The 14,945-nt window shown below is 41.2% G+C and overlaps 1 protein-coding gene across 1 annotated transcript in view; it reads right to left on the bottom strand.

The window, feature by feature from the left end:
* The window catches only part of LOC119482014 (phospholipid-transporting ATPase ABCA1-like), a 191,122-nt gene that overhangs the window by 28,637 nt on the left and 147,540 nt on the right, over positions 1-14,945 (bottom strand). Inside the window, exons 42-46 of the mRNA XM_037759373.1 lie at positions 10,442-10,565; positions 7,748-7,877; positions 7,178-7,298; positions 1,608-1,670; positions 9-115 (exon numbers count right to left, since the gene is read on the bottom strand). Coding sequence (XP_037615301.1) covers positions 9-115; positions 1,608-1,670; positions 7,178-7,298; positions 7,748-7,877; positions 10,442-10,565 — 545 coding nt within the window. The remainder of the gene's footprint in view (positions 1-8; positions 116-1,607; positions 1,671-7,177; positions 7,299-7,747; positions 7,878-10,441; positions 10,566-14,945) is intronic.

Here is a 14,945-nt window from a genome sequence, read left to right on the forward strand (position 1 = left end):
AGCCTCACCTGTATCCATTTAGGAAGGCCTCTCCACCGGAGACTGGGATGTCTCCTGTCAGCATCTTGAACGTGGTGGTTTTCCCAGCCCCGTTGATTCCCAGCAAGCCGAAGCACTGACGGAGACAATAGGGAGGCCTCCGTTAGGAAAACAGTGTTTTGTAGATACAAGCTGGTGCCGGATGACATTTCAAATATTCTGTATGAGTTTTCGTTTGAACAAACACTACCCATTAACCCCTTTTAATGAAGTTTATCTATAGACTGTGCACATATTTGTTCACAACATACAGTATAATTGAAACTACAGTTTATAGAGCGTGCACGACTGCTTCAGTGTTTAGCAAAATAACAAATTGATGTATTTCTGTACACACAAACAATACAACAGACACTAAATCAACATGACAGGCACACAGGAACAAATGGTGTAAAAAACAGCCCACCACCCGACAGCATTTCTTACTTCCTCTGTAAACTTCTACAACAAACACTATCCTCTCCCTCTCTTGTCTTTTCTCCCCGACGCTGCTGATTTTTTACTCCCCTCTGGAGGGCATGCGGCAGGAAGTCGTCCCCGCGGAGCACCGCAGTCATGTGACCCCGCCTTAGGTGCTCTGGCTCCGGCATAAATATTTGATTTCTGTCATTCATTGATCCCTGCTTGTTTGTGACCTGTGCTTGTGAATGCATAGACGAGGGCTAAGCTTGATGTAAATAATGCATGGAAATTCGGTGTGTGATCAGTTGAGCCCCGTGAATCACAATATTCCACTGGCATTTACATTGGGCTTTGAGTAAACAGTGGCAGGGAGGACGGATACCACCGGAAAGCCCATCGAGCACGACTGCCTGTCAGCATTTGAGATTATGTTTAAATCAAGCTTCCAGCGGCACAGTGTGTGTGTGAGACCGTGAGTGTGTGTAGCGGTATGTGTATTGTAACAGATTTTAATGAGTAAGGATGATTTATATACATTTTACACAAAGTTTCCTAAGTGATAAACTGTGTAAAAGTTTGTTGTATTTGGTTGATGTAGTCTCCCACTGCTAATTTGGCAGTGTGCTGAACTAAACATCACTGGGTCCTCATGCCTTCGCTTCACAGCCTCCGTTGCTCTGGCAATGCTCTTCTGCTAGCCTGCGTGTGTGTTTTTAGCACGCACATGCTTGGCAGTGGCACAATGGCAGAAAACAAGCCCGATAAGGAGATTAGTGTTCCTCCTAACGCCTTCTCTAAGCAGCGTTTGGAAGATATTTTTGATTCGACTCAGTAGAAGGCAAGACACAGCCAAACACCAATTCAAATCTTCAAGAAACAAATCAAAGCCCAGACAGAGAATCTCTGCTCATCGCTCTCTGCTCTCATGTGTCAATATTTTGTAAATATTTTCATTAATATTCAAATTCGACTTGAATATGTAGTCAATTCACATCCCAATCGTATGTTCAAGGCAACAGAGACTGAAAAAATGTATCCCATATGGGTGTTGGCTGGTGAATTTGGAGAAGTACTCAAATGTGTAAATGCAAGAAAGTCTTTTAACGTGTCAAACACACTATACGCTTGAAGAGACGCTCGTTGTGATACAGCAGCATTTGGCTCACCTCTGCGGCAGGTACTCCCACACATAGCCTGTCCACAGCAGGGGTGCTCTTCCGAGAGTATACCTGCAGGGAGCAGACAATAAAATGAATCAACCAGCCAGCCAGAGAAGGAGAGAAAACGAGGGCGAGGAGGCAGGGGGAGGATGGGGAGCCGACAGTGAGGAAGACAACGGAGAGGATAGCATGACGGAAAATGGAGCGATAGACCAGAGCAGCAGGGCAGAGAAGAGATGAAGGAAGCAGGTGGGAAAAGAAGGAGGGAGAGAAGATAAGAAATTATCAAGAAGGGATAATTTGCAACATTTAGAGCCAGCCAGATGGGAAAAGGTAGTAAAAAAAAAAAAGTTTGACACTTGCACAGGGGGGAGAAGGGGAGGACATGGACATTAGTATTTGTGACTGCAGTGACGGTATTCATGAGGAAATCTGTCTCCACTTTGAGTGCCACGTCAGTACCCTCAATAACCTTCAACACACTCGCAAGTCAACTTACATTCTATGTATGGACACCAGCTGCATTTAGTGGTGTCAATATACAGAGATGACTTTAGTGAAAAAGCATGCTGTCCTTAATCTGAAAAACTACTTTAACACCAATCTGAAAACCTACTGTATAACCACACCAGGAACGGTGTAAGGACACGATGCTCACTCAACTTCAACAGCTGCCTGTTGCTGCTGGAAATGACACTGATACGAGCAGTTTAAGACCGAATCAAAACACTAAAGCTATGGGCAGTAAAACCAAAACAATGAGCTGATAGAAGCTAAAACGCTTTGTTATGCCGAGGGGGAACTGCAGTTGTTGTGTGAAAATTCTCCATGTGTTTATCACCACAACCTTTCACATTGCACCCATTATTTAAATACAAATATTGATAAGTGTAGCTTTAATAACTATTACATTTTAACATGCTGTTTAGCCTGCAATATTTAGATAACATGAGCATGCTATCTTTTAGCATTTATTGAAATACAAACGAGGCTTATGGGACTATTAGATTTACGCTAATACGAGCGACAAAAGCAACAAAACGGCCGAGCGTGGCATGCTATATTGTCGCAGAGTCTCTGTTGAAGTGTTGCTCAAGCGCTCCTTGACGCAGTTATGTCGTCAAATAGCACTGGGTACTGGCTAACGGCGTTTTTTGTTTTAGACGGAACGGAACAGGGTGAAACAAAAACATATGATTGGCTGATGCTTCATGAAGATTCAGCGTCTGATGACCATGAACATGTATACCACATCCCATGGTAATCCAGATCAAAGTGTTAGACTGACAGACCAACATCGCCATCCCTAAACCTCCTACCGTTGCTAAAAAATAAAACCAGACCATATGAGATGCAGAATCCAACAAAGAAGAGTATGAAACTTGTTCACGTTGTGATTGTGAGTCAGTATCCTGCTAAGATCATGTAGCGACATTGGAAACGAGACGGTGGTTGATGTTTCCCCCACATCTCACATGAAAACCTTCCACGCTGCATCCTTCCACATCCTCCCCCGCTGACCAGCCTCATCCATGCACATTTGCATACAAGCCTGCATCATCAGAAACTCTCACCAGAGGAGGTAAAGAAACTCCCACTTGAAGCGAACATGATTTTTTTTACAAACGAGAAAAAAAAAAAGCGAGCGAACATTCAACAAAATGAGGTATTTAGTGCATGGGGTGTTTTTCCACATCCAAGACTATCCCGGTGTGTTAGGGTTTGATATGTTTTCAAAGTGGTTTCAAAGCAGCGTTGTCTTACTCTAGCACGGAAAGACAAGACAAGGCCTTTGTTGTTGTTGCTGAGTGTGACAGTTAAGACATTTAAAATTCAAAACCAAGGACAGCGCTGTGCCCCTTTGAGTTATGAAAGAGTGACTACTACTGGCTGTTTTATTTCATTTTTTAAAAGTTGAAAACATAGTTTTCGATGAGGTGTTTAGGTGCCTGTGTTTGAGAGACTGAAACAGTGAATGTTCATTAAAACAGAGAAGTGACACTTCTCAGTATGAAGGATACATTTCCTGTATAGAATCTCCAGACCAAATATTATCCACCATTAAAAAACACTCTGCTGTCCCAGACGCATCCAGAGTGCTACCAGGCAAATGTAAATTTAGAACCGCCACTCCAAGCCTGACAAACAATGACATTGCATTTATTACACAGTTGGCACATCAAACACACTTGATAAAAGCAGGAGTTGCATAGATCCACCCTTCTTTCAGTGCCATCTGGCAGCTGCACTCAGTACGTATCAACCTGGATTACCCATACTACTTTTTAGTGACAGTTTGCAGTGCTAAAGCCACATCAAAGCAGCAGATACATGTATGGAGGAAGGCAATTAAAGGATAATTCCCCTCTGACTTGAGCTCCACAGCAGCTGTCATGATAAGCAGGCCGACGTCTAATCAGATGAGACAGTTGAGAATGTTATGGCGGCGGTTGTGCGAACCTAAAATATAGATTTAGGTTGGAAAATCGCAAGCTTCAAACGGCAAATGCTAGAGCTCAGGTAGTAAGCCATGACCGTGACACTGCTTTATTTAAAAAGGAGTATCCAATATGGTGCATTCATTCCACAAATGACAAATTAAAAGTGATACGGTGCTATCCCGAGGTACCTAAAACCTGTTTTACCGATGTAGCCCTATCAGATTAGCTCAAGTACCCCTTCATCAACACCACTCATCATGTTCCAAACCTTTTCATTTTAACTGATTTTAAACTGGACTCCATTTAGCATCGGTAATTGTATAAAAGTGGATATTGTCATATCTTATATACAAAACAAAAATTGCAGATGTTTTGGCTGGAAATCTCTTCTTTCGTCTTTATTTCAATAACTGTGGTCAAGTTTTCACAACTTCCACTTGGAGTGGCAGAGGTTGAATCTTTCAACCATTTATCCATTACTTTTAACTATTTCTTCTAAATTCTCTGTTCACTCGCTAACTAGTTTCCACGCGCTCCTGAAGGATAAGTGTTATAATTGACTCAGATTGGGGGTGTGACCTGTGCAGTCAGCATATCGTAGTGAAGTACTTTGTTGGTTATTATGATAATAAAGACAGTATACTAAAGATCAGCCTCACACTCACTTGTAATTATATTTCGGTGTTTATTTCCCCCCATTTCTGTGTTTATATATTTATTTATAAATATATATATATGTTCCTTTTTTCTTTCTTTCACTAAATTGCATAATTTCTAAACTTTTAAATTAACTTGGCCACTCCACAATCTTTACAAGAACCCCTGGCAAATGCATTAGTACCCCTGACTTATTCATTGCCTAAAGGGATTTATAATATTTTGATAAGGGAATGAAATGCATAAAAATACAAATTACATTGTGAGAAAGTAAAAAATCGCAAATGAAAGAAAAAATAATTTCTAAAAAATATATAATTGCTGGGAAAAACTTTAAAAACATAAAAATACAAGACAAAAAGCCAAGGTCAGTAACCAGACAAAAAGTGGGCTTTAAACATTTTCAAAGATAATTTGAAACATATACATACAGTATATGTATATAAATATTTTGGCACACATAGGCAGCCTTTCTGTTACCATGCAACACACAGCTCTTGTCAAACTAGTCTCACCTGAACCACAAAGTACATTATTATCACATACTTGTAGTATCCACTCATCACTCATTAGAACAAGCTGTCACGAGGTTCTTTAAAAACTTTCTCTGTCAACTTAGTGAGTGACTGGAAGGTTAAACTGACAGCGCTGGGCCTGGAAAATACTCGCAGACGGACACACTTCCATTACAGTCTCCATCGATTACGGCGCCGACGCTAACGCAGCAGCTAAGTGGAAGGCTAGCAGGTGGGGCGCATAGCAAAACGCTCCTGTTTAGAGCAGCAGGAAAAGGAAGGGGAGGAGCAGGGATCTGACACATGATTGATGGCCTGTCGATCGCTTCAGAGGCATGCTTAGATTTATGACAGGGCTCAGCCTGTGGCGCGTGGCCACCGAAGCCATGCGCTCATTGATCAATTTGTTATCTACATCCCAAATGGATGGGGCACAGCTGTGGTGGGAGTCAATGAGGGCACTGCAGGAAGAATCCTGATGCCTTCTGCCACTGCACTGCTGTTTTGGTGTGGTGATGGGGCCATTGTGTCTCATTTCAGAGAAATATCAACCATCAAGGTGTTTGTGTGAACAAAGGCTGCTTGTCAACAGCTGACTTATCTAACATCTAAACATTTTTAGCACTGTTTTAAAGGTAGTAGAGATGAAGTGTTTTACCAAGTTCACAGCGCATTGAAAAAGTTATCTGTACAAGTATCACTGATGAAGAAAACACTCCTCTCCACACCTTTTCACCTTGCGAGATGATTTGTAAGACATTACCCATCCAACTGTTTTACCCAGCGCTTGTTCGGTAATTACCCTAGGGAGTGCGGCGCGCGTCTGTGTCCGTGAGCAATGAGTGAAAGATTAAGTATAGTGAGACTGCGAAGACCGAGGGAGTAGAGGAGTGAAGAAAGGGTGGCGGGAAGCAAAAGGCTGTTAGATCGTCCAGCTGTCGGCACTGGAGCTGTAAAGCAGGCTGCTGTGGTGACACTTCCTGCTGCCACGCCGCCCGCAGGGAGGGAACATCTGCCGACGGATGAAGCGTTAATCTCGGCGGCGTCGAGGCACGCACCGTCGCGGCACGCTCGACTTCACCTACTGAACGGAGGGAAGGGGCCAGAGCTGTATAGGAAGGCACAGACCTTTACACCCCTAAAATGCAATCTTGTTGGGCTCTCATGGCCACTTATGATGTTTGTGAATGTTCACAGCTGCATACTCGCAACCTGTCTTTCCCCATTTGCCTTGCAGAACTGAATAATGCAGGTGCAAGTGGAGGAAAAAAGTACTTCGAAATACTCCTCCCACTCACACACATCCACATTGCACAGATAAAGTAGATTAATCCCTTTTGAAAAGTTCTAAGTAGTGTAGGTTATTACTGTATAATGTCAGAAAATAATACAATTTCAGATTTAGAAGTTAATTACAGGAGGGAAAAAACTTATTTTCCATGCTCATAAAATGTGTGCGGTGAAACGCAAAGTGGCATACTGCGCTAAAAAGGCTAGTGTGCAATAAAGAATTAAAAATAAAGGGTAGAACAGAAAGATACAGATAAGAAAAAGTATTAAAATACAAAGTGTTTAGTGGCCTGGTGTGTAGGTGGGCTGTGGAATTTATCAATATATAAAAATGTACACATATCACACATACTGCGTGAGTGCAAATATGCAAATGTGCAGGGCATAGCAGAGAATCACAGAGGGCAAGATGAGGCCAAGGATATATAGAGGTCAGAGTTTCGCATCCTGACGGCCTGAGGGAAGAAACTTTCTCTCTGTGTTGGACTTTTTTACACAATTAAAAAGAATCTCACATTTTTATAAAAGAGTAAGGAGATAAAAACGAATAAAGCAACCAGTCAACCTCTGACCAGAAAAAAACAGAGACATGACTGAATAACAAAGTGGGAACTATGCACTGCAATCAGAGCAATACTTTAGAAAGAGCTAAAAAAGATGCACTGCACAATACCTTAGTGAGGTCGCTGATCCTCAGAAGGTCGTTCTGGGCTTTGCCTTCGTACACCCGCTCGCGTTCCCGAGCAACATCGATATCCTCTTCCTCTGCAGATAATGACTTCCCTGAAATAAGCCTGCCAGAGAGAAGTCAACCGCAGTTGGCGTAACACCCTTCATTAAAATTAACATGAACTCGCATGACAAATTATCTCGGTCAAAGTTTAAGCTCTGTGAAACAATCTCGGCAATTTTCATAAATAGTGGGAGCCACAGGCATTAGTTTCCATGGCAACCTCGCTTTTGGAGTAAGTAAACACCATATAAAAAAAGAAAAGAAAATTGGTAGTATTTGCCAAACAGATTCACAGAGCAACAGATGTTTTATATAAAATGAACATGAAGTACAGCACATGACTAATTTAAATGGGGGAGAATATGGGAGGATGGTTTATCTGACTGAAACAAATACTGGATGAAACACACAACTTTATTAAAAACATGGACAAGAACTACAACAATAAGAAACATGACTACCGAACTGCCAATTTTGAGTTAATTCACAGCTGTTGACGGCTACTTTTACCTTGGTTTGCAGAAGAACTTATACTGGATGAGGATGGTGACGGTAAACATGACAACTCCCTGGATGGACATGGCGCAAAGGTTCTTTCCCACAATGTCCCAGCTGAGCGGGTCCTGGAAACGGTCTTCCCCTGATAAAAGGGAAAGAAATTAGTGGAAAAAAAACAAAAATATGGTGATAAACAAAGTTAATACACACAGAAAAGGGTAAGTAATTAAATGCATCATCACTGTGTGTCATTTCATGTTAATATCCAGCCCTTATCTACAAGCTCAGAGTATGATTTAGCAGAAACATCTTCCAAAAAAGTGCCATTACATCCGGCATTACCAGATGTGTGTTTTCTTTCATGGACGGCCAAATATGTCTTTGTCAAAAGTTAGAGGAGAGCGGGAATTTGTCAGCTCTTTGAAGTGTTTTCCAGACATATTCATTGGTGAAAGCCAGCAGTTTAAAACGCCACTTAGCCTTAAAAAAAAAAATGCAAAAAATAAATGCTGTCACTTATGCCATGCGAGGAAATCAATGATATCCTGTACTTTTCATGTTGAAGCCTTTTTTTAGTAATGAACACTTAAGTAAACCGGTGACAGCACCCCACTCTAATCATTCTGCTCCCCCTCTCTCTCTTCCTCACTCAGATTCCACAACCCTCGAGCCCGAGGGGGCAGAGTAAGTAGACAAGAAAAACGAAAGAGCTTTCAGTCTCATTCTCTGGTAAATAGCCCCTCTCCACACCAGCCCTTTTAGGTTGTGATTGCTTTTCTCGTCCTGCTCTCCGCCACCGTCGCAAATGATTCCTCAAGCCACTATTTCCTGCTCCATCTCTCTACAGATAAGACTCCTCTTCCTCTTTCATGTGCCTCTTGATGGCCCCCTTCAACCCCGCCTCCACCTCTACAACCCTGTTCCCCTCTTCTGCCCGTCTCCTGCGTAAATGTAACACATGTAGAGTAGAGGAGAGCTCTAGAGGACGTTTGGGAGCTGTGTTATTGGTCAAATATTTCTTTTTGCACTGGTGGGATAAAGACCTAGCATTTTAAATGAAATAGTATAGTGTCACTTTAACCTCTCCCACTCCAGGAGGGCACCAGCTGTCTTTCAGAGACTGTAACAGGCTCAGAAAACCTAAGGAATCCATTGGTACTAACCATGTCATTCTACCAGGTCGAGAAAGAGGGTAAATAACACTCCAAAATTGGTCTAAATTCTGGCGAGGGAAAACTGGCATGGCCATTTTCAAAGGGGTCCCTTGACCTCTGACCTCAAGATATGTGAATGAAAATGGGTTCTATGGGTACCCACGAGTCTTGGCTTTACAGATATGCCCACTTTATGATAATCACATGCAGTTTGGGGCAAAAAAAACATGCACTTTTATGCATGCAGTATAAATGTGTTATTTTCGCCTGTTCTGAAATGGTGTGTTTGAATATCTCTACATACTGGGGTCCCTAAACGGTCTTGGAATTGCATAAATTGGGTCTCAATGTAAAGCTTAGACTCTTGTGGATTCAATGAGCCCAATTGTATTCATGTGTGATGATGTTCATACACATATTAGCCATTTCATTGTAGTGAAACATTTTTTTCAAATTTGACCTCACTGTATTATATGACCTCTAGGATAATCCCAGCCTCATGAAACTTTACAACCACAAAGTGGAGACCTGGGGCATTCAGAGGATGGATGGCTTTCCTAGGTAGATTAACAATAAGAGGGTTTCTGAGCAGTTTACAGAACAGAAGTCCAATCCAATCGCTGAAAAAGGCAATTCTTGCAAAAATGTCCAAATGTCAAAAGTTTTTTAAACCAAATGAACACAGCATCGTTTTTTCTATGGTGTTCCTCAAGGTCTTGGTGTCTTAATGTTGGATTTTTGGAGGGATTATTGATCATTTTTAAGAATTATCAAATTGTAAAAAACAAATTGTTAAATTTAGCACCAAACCTGTGTAACAAATGGTATCAACCCCCAAAATTACTGCAGCAACTAATAAAACATGATAAAGCATCGCGATGATCATCGTATATTTCCATCATAATGTTCTAAGCCCTTACACACTTTCACAATTTATTTAATTAATGGTTAATTAAAGTGACCATTAGTAGTGCTGTGTAATGTAGGAATGTTTTTAGGAGTAGGTCCCTATTTCGTTAGTTCTCCTACATGCCTACAATCACACGGTACACATTCCTGCCACCTGATCTAGAGGAAGAAAGAAATGCACCAGAATAAGCAGCGAGGAAGAAGACTGCTAGCAAGTAAACATGGACAGAAATTGGCTTTGCAAATGTTTTATAGCAAGAATACGCACAATGGGGGATATTCACTAAGGTTTCTGGTCTTTTTATGAGCTACACAGTCAAATACTGTTTGTCCTTCTTTGCTAAAGTACAGCACTGAGATTTTGCGCTGGTAAAACGGAGAAAAGTGACACCACTGAAAATTGCATGATTGGGCTCATGCATGTTCTGTATTATTGGTATCAGATGGTATCAAAATATTGTCACTTTAGTCGAAAAGGTTCAACATGTGTACAGTATTATAACAAAATAATTATCGCACCCACTTGGCAGATGTTTTCATGTTTTTTGTTTGAGCGAAATATAATCTTACAACGTAATATTACACAACATTAATTGTAAAGATGAGGATTAGTTATGCAGTCACAGTGGTGGTGGCCTCTTACCAAAACTGCTGAAGAGGGTGGCCATTGCCTGGTTCTTGGCCATGTCAATTAGCCCTCTGCCCAGACAGAAATGTGGGAATATCAGCAGCACCTGCTTCACTATGTCGTTGATGCGGGAGATGTTCTGTTGAGGAAAATGCACACAAACAAAATACTAATTAGTGGCATGTAAAAGCTTTGAATGTCGGGAATTAGCTAAGCACAAGTCCAAGATGTTGACTCGCCGCCTTGGATCAGCAGGGCCAGCGGCGGGAGAGGTTTGGAAGTACGGTGCGTACTGTACTGCCCTGACGCAAGCATAGATAATTAAAAAAACATCCTGCACTCCATTTGCATGCTGCGCGTTGCTGTGTTGCGGGGCTCCAAATGCCACGCGGAGGAAGCACAGAGCATCCAAGTTCATCAACCTTCTTGATGTTGTAATTTAGCAAATGTTAAGGAACACGCTGCGTGATCTGTGAGGTAGCAAGCATACAGTATGTGTAAACACAAATTGATGAGGTGGTGCTCGGGTAAGCAGATGTTCATCCCTAAAATCATAACTAAGGGTAGAAGGAGCACCCGAGGAGACGCTCTCTGTGTGTCTGCCTCTGTTCTTTCCTCTGATAGTGTTCACAAAAACACCGTTTCACAAGGCATGCATAAAAAGCTAGTTTTATCCTGACAGGGCATTACAACTTGTCTTTCTCCCCAAAATTGTACTGCCCCTTTCTCATTTTCCTCCTCCCTGAGGCCACAATTCAGTGGCGGCCTAGTAAAGCACAAAAGCAATAATTAATTCAATGAAGACACAATGGACTGGGCTCTAACAAACTGGCTCAAATGAGGAAGGGAGTACAGTAAGTCAGGGAGGAAGCAGGGGATGAGGGAGGAAACGGCAGAGAGAGGGAAGACCAAATATGACTACGTCTGGCGTGGCATGGCGTTCAAAAGCAAGTTCATGCATTATGCATACTGCTTCATTGCAGCATAGTCTTCAAAGCTCTCGCATACGTCCAGGAAGACCATAAATTCATCATTTCTGTTTTTGGGCGAGCCCGAGCAAAGAGTAGGCGGGGCGGGGGCGGCAGTGCATTTTGTTAAAGCTGTGTGCAAGATTTCCAGATGATGGCCATTGTTGTCGCACAATTTATTCATGGGTGTGTGTAACCGCTCCGTGATTTATGAGTCCCACTGAGTAAGCTTTCATTCGGCAGTTGAGGATGAGCAAATGAAGCTGGTCAGCCTTAAAAAAAACAACAACAATGGAAATGCCATATTTAAAGATATTTTTGTCAAGTACCTTTACTAGATCTCTCTCGTCTTTTTAAACAACATTTTGTGAGACATGCTTATTTGCTGGATAACACTATCATGTCTCTATGGTGAATATGTAGTCAGAGCCAGCAGCTGGTTAGTTTAGCTTACCATAAAGACTGCAAACAAGGGGTTTGTCCAAAGGTAATAAAATCCATCAACCAACACCTCTCAAGTTCACTAATTAATATGTTATTCCTTGTGTTAGTAACTTTCTGTAGTTTCCACTGGTTGCCAGGCAACTGGTCCCGGCCAAGAAGTAGTCCGGCCGTGAAATGGCTAATTGTCCTTTTTATACTTTGTTTTTTGTACAAAAAAAACAAGATAATAGTAATTAGTGAGTTGATGTAGGTGGATTTTGTCCCCTTTGATCGGAGCCAGGTTAGCGGTTAGTTTGTGCTATTGTGTGACATTGAAGAATAAAATAACTTTTTTTCCCAATGGAGTCTGGTTGCTTTTAGCGAGAACATAGATAACGGCTTCAGTTCCTCGTCAGAAACATAGACTGTATATTTGTCTCACAGCGAGGTAAATATTAAAAATATAGCTGAAACTTAAACTGTTATTGATTTCTTTTAGGTGGGCCTTTCTTTTGGCTAAAATACGTTTTGCTGCCAGCTCCGTCCACAGCAGTACATTGCTTTGTTCCCGTGCGGTTACTACTGTCTGTTTCTCCAAACTGGGGGCGTGCTGACCGTCGTATACTGTAGGTAATACACTGACTATGGATAAGTACCTCATACAACACCACTACAAAACTCACACGTTTCATGGTGCACTTTCTTTCATCACTTCTTCTTCTTCCACGTGATCATGGAAGAGAAGGCATGACCAAATCTGATCAGAAAGGTGACAAAGCTACTGTAGAGTACCTCCAAATTCAAGATGAAGAGCTATGCTGATATCTTGCATGCAACGTCCTTTAGGCTCAACCCCATCTTGGAAGGTTTTAAATTTTTATGCTGCAAAACAATTACACATTTTAATTTATATATTATTGTTCATAAAACATCATACAAGAGCTTCCATGTCAAAAAGAAGAAAGCGATCTAACTTAATGTTCTCCCCTTGTGGAAAAACATACAGTGATGTTCAAGATCAAAAGTGGACACATGCATAACGGTGAGATGATTTTCTTTGCATGTGTTGGTGGTCACTGTCCTAGTTTCTCTAAGGCAGATATCGTTGGCAGAGATCGTTGATCATAATGCCAAATCAAACCTTCAGATGTCCGCCAAGGTCTTCAACAATAATTCATTCCTCCTTTTATCTACATTTATATGTCTGCTTGGACACTTAAGGGTACAAAGAACTGTAATCGCAATTCTTAGCTACGAGTACAATAAGGGAGATCTTTTAAAAATTGTATCACTTTCATTAATCAATACATCAGTATTCATAACATCCAGAATATGGTTCAGACAGCCTGGTCTCCTCATAATCTTCTCCTGATTTATGTTTGTTTTTGACATATCACAAATACGCTTTTAATGATAGACAGTCCGCGTAGGGAGGAGAATCGGGGTGGGTCAAACAAACACAGGACCTTCACCCAGGAGACCGCTGCTCATGTCCAGTGAGAAAGTAATCAATATTATTTTAATTTACGTTTGTAACATAAATAACGTAACAGACATTCTTATTTTAAGCCAAACAATGGTGTTTTTACTAAACCTAACCAAGTCGTTTTGTTGCGTTTTAGTTTAGTTTTGTTTCAATTTAAAACATTAACCACATATTTAAAACTGTTTAAAACTGTGACCGTAATCCGGGAGGAAATATGTTTCCCTTTAAACCTGATTGAGAATGCAGTTTAGTTGTATGGGAACATCATTTTGTAGACAGGTTTGGTTTCAGATCATGCCAATAAAGCACAACACTGACATTTGTTTTATTTCTAATTCTTGTAATAGCTCATACTAAAGGGAGCTCAGGTGCATTCAGGAACATTCATTTACATTAGCAATTCTAATAAACAGTTTACTCTTAAGTGTATTTTTTAACCAGTTTGTTATGTTGACTTTTAATTGATATCTTCCTTTCAATACAGTAAGCTTAAGATTTTAATTTAAATATGAAAACGAGAACAATCTTTGCAGCTGCAGTTCAGTGTAGCAGAGGGATTTATAACTAAAGATGACATTAACGCTATCTTTACTGTGTGCAAACATTTAATGTCAAACGTATTTTTATCCCTTGGTTGTTCGCAAACCTATGGAAATGTTAACACACACGTCTTGAGATTTGTTGAAGGAACCTACATTCTTTATAACACTTATACAGAGATAAAGAAATTGGAATAAACAACCAGCTATGACCTTGGCTGAATGCGGCCCATCCGTCTGGAAGAGGAATGCGAAGAAAGCGAAACCTAATTCGAGATCAATACATGAAATAACACATCTTCACCTGACTGGGTGTTCATCAAGGACATCTAAGAGGCTCTTAGTTGGAAATGATGAAATGCTGGACAATTTTCCTCCTTACGTTTGTGCCATATGCCCATAAATCATTTTCAAATGGTTTTGAAGGTGGTATAGTCTGCGAGGCACTTATCTGACCCATATCGCTACTTGTGCTTATTCCCACAGCACGGCTCCATTCATAATGCTGGGAATCACAATGAGAGCAGACAGACACAATATATGGCTCAAAGAGTTGAGTTAGATATTTTCTGCAGATGATATTCATGTTTTTTTGAGCTACTGTGGTTCTTGTGGAAAGGCGGGAGCTCTATCAACCACCGAGTTTTCTCTAAATGTGTGCTTTAGTTGTCGCATATGCTGGTTATTTTTTTGTAAAAAAAATGGGTGGAGAAAAAAAATAGAGTTAGTCAGCAGGAGCCCTTGCTTCTGTTATGTCATATAAAAAGACCGACGTTAATGCCTATTCTAAACACCCTGCCAATAAAGGATGCTGGACACAATACACTCCAATTACACTACATGAGGCAGGTAGTACCTGGCCACACCTGTATGTTTATCCTGGAAAATCTATCCGTGCCTGTGGTTATCTCGGAGTGGCACGTGGTGGAGGTATTGACTCAGACACTGCTTCAAGCATACAAGGCAGGCTGGGATTGATGTAATCCACAGGGAGGTGGACAGTCTTGAGGGGAAGAAAATCTCCCATTGGTCTCGAGACAAAACTGGGGCACTGAGTTTGTAACACACTGCAGCTCTGCTTCCTCTCTTGGAGAAAAAAAATA

The sequence above is a fragment of the Sebastes umbrosus genome, chromosome 22 (assembly GCF_015220745.1).
Source record: "Sebastes umbrosus isolate fSebUmb1 chromosome 22, fSebUmb1.pri, whole genome shotgun sequence".
Lineage (NCBI taxonomy): Eukaryota > Metazoa > Chordata > Actinopteri > Perciformes > Sebastidae > Sebastes > Sebastes umbrosus.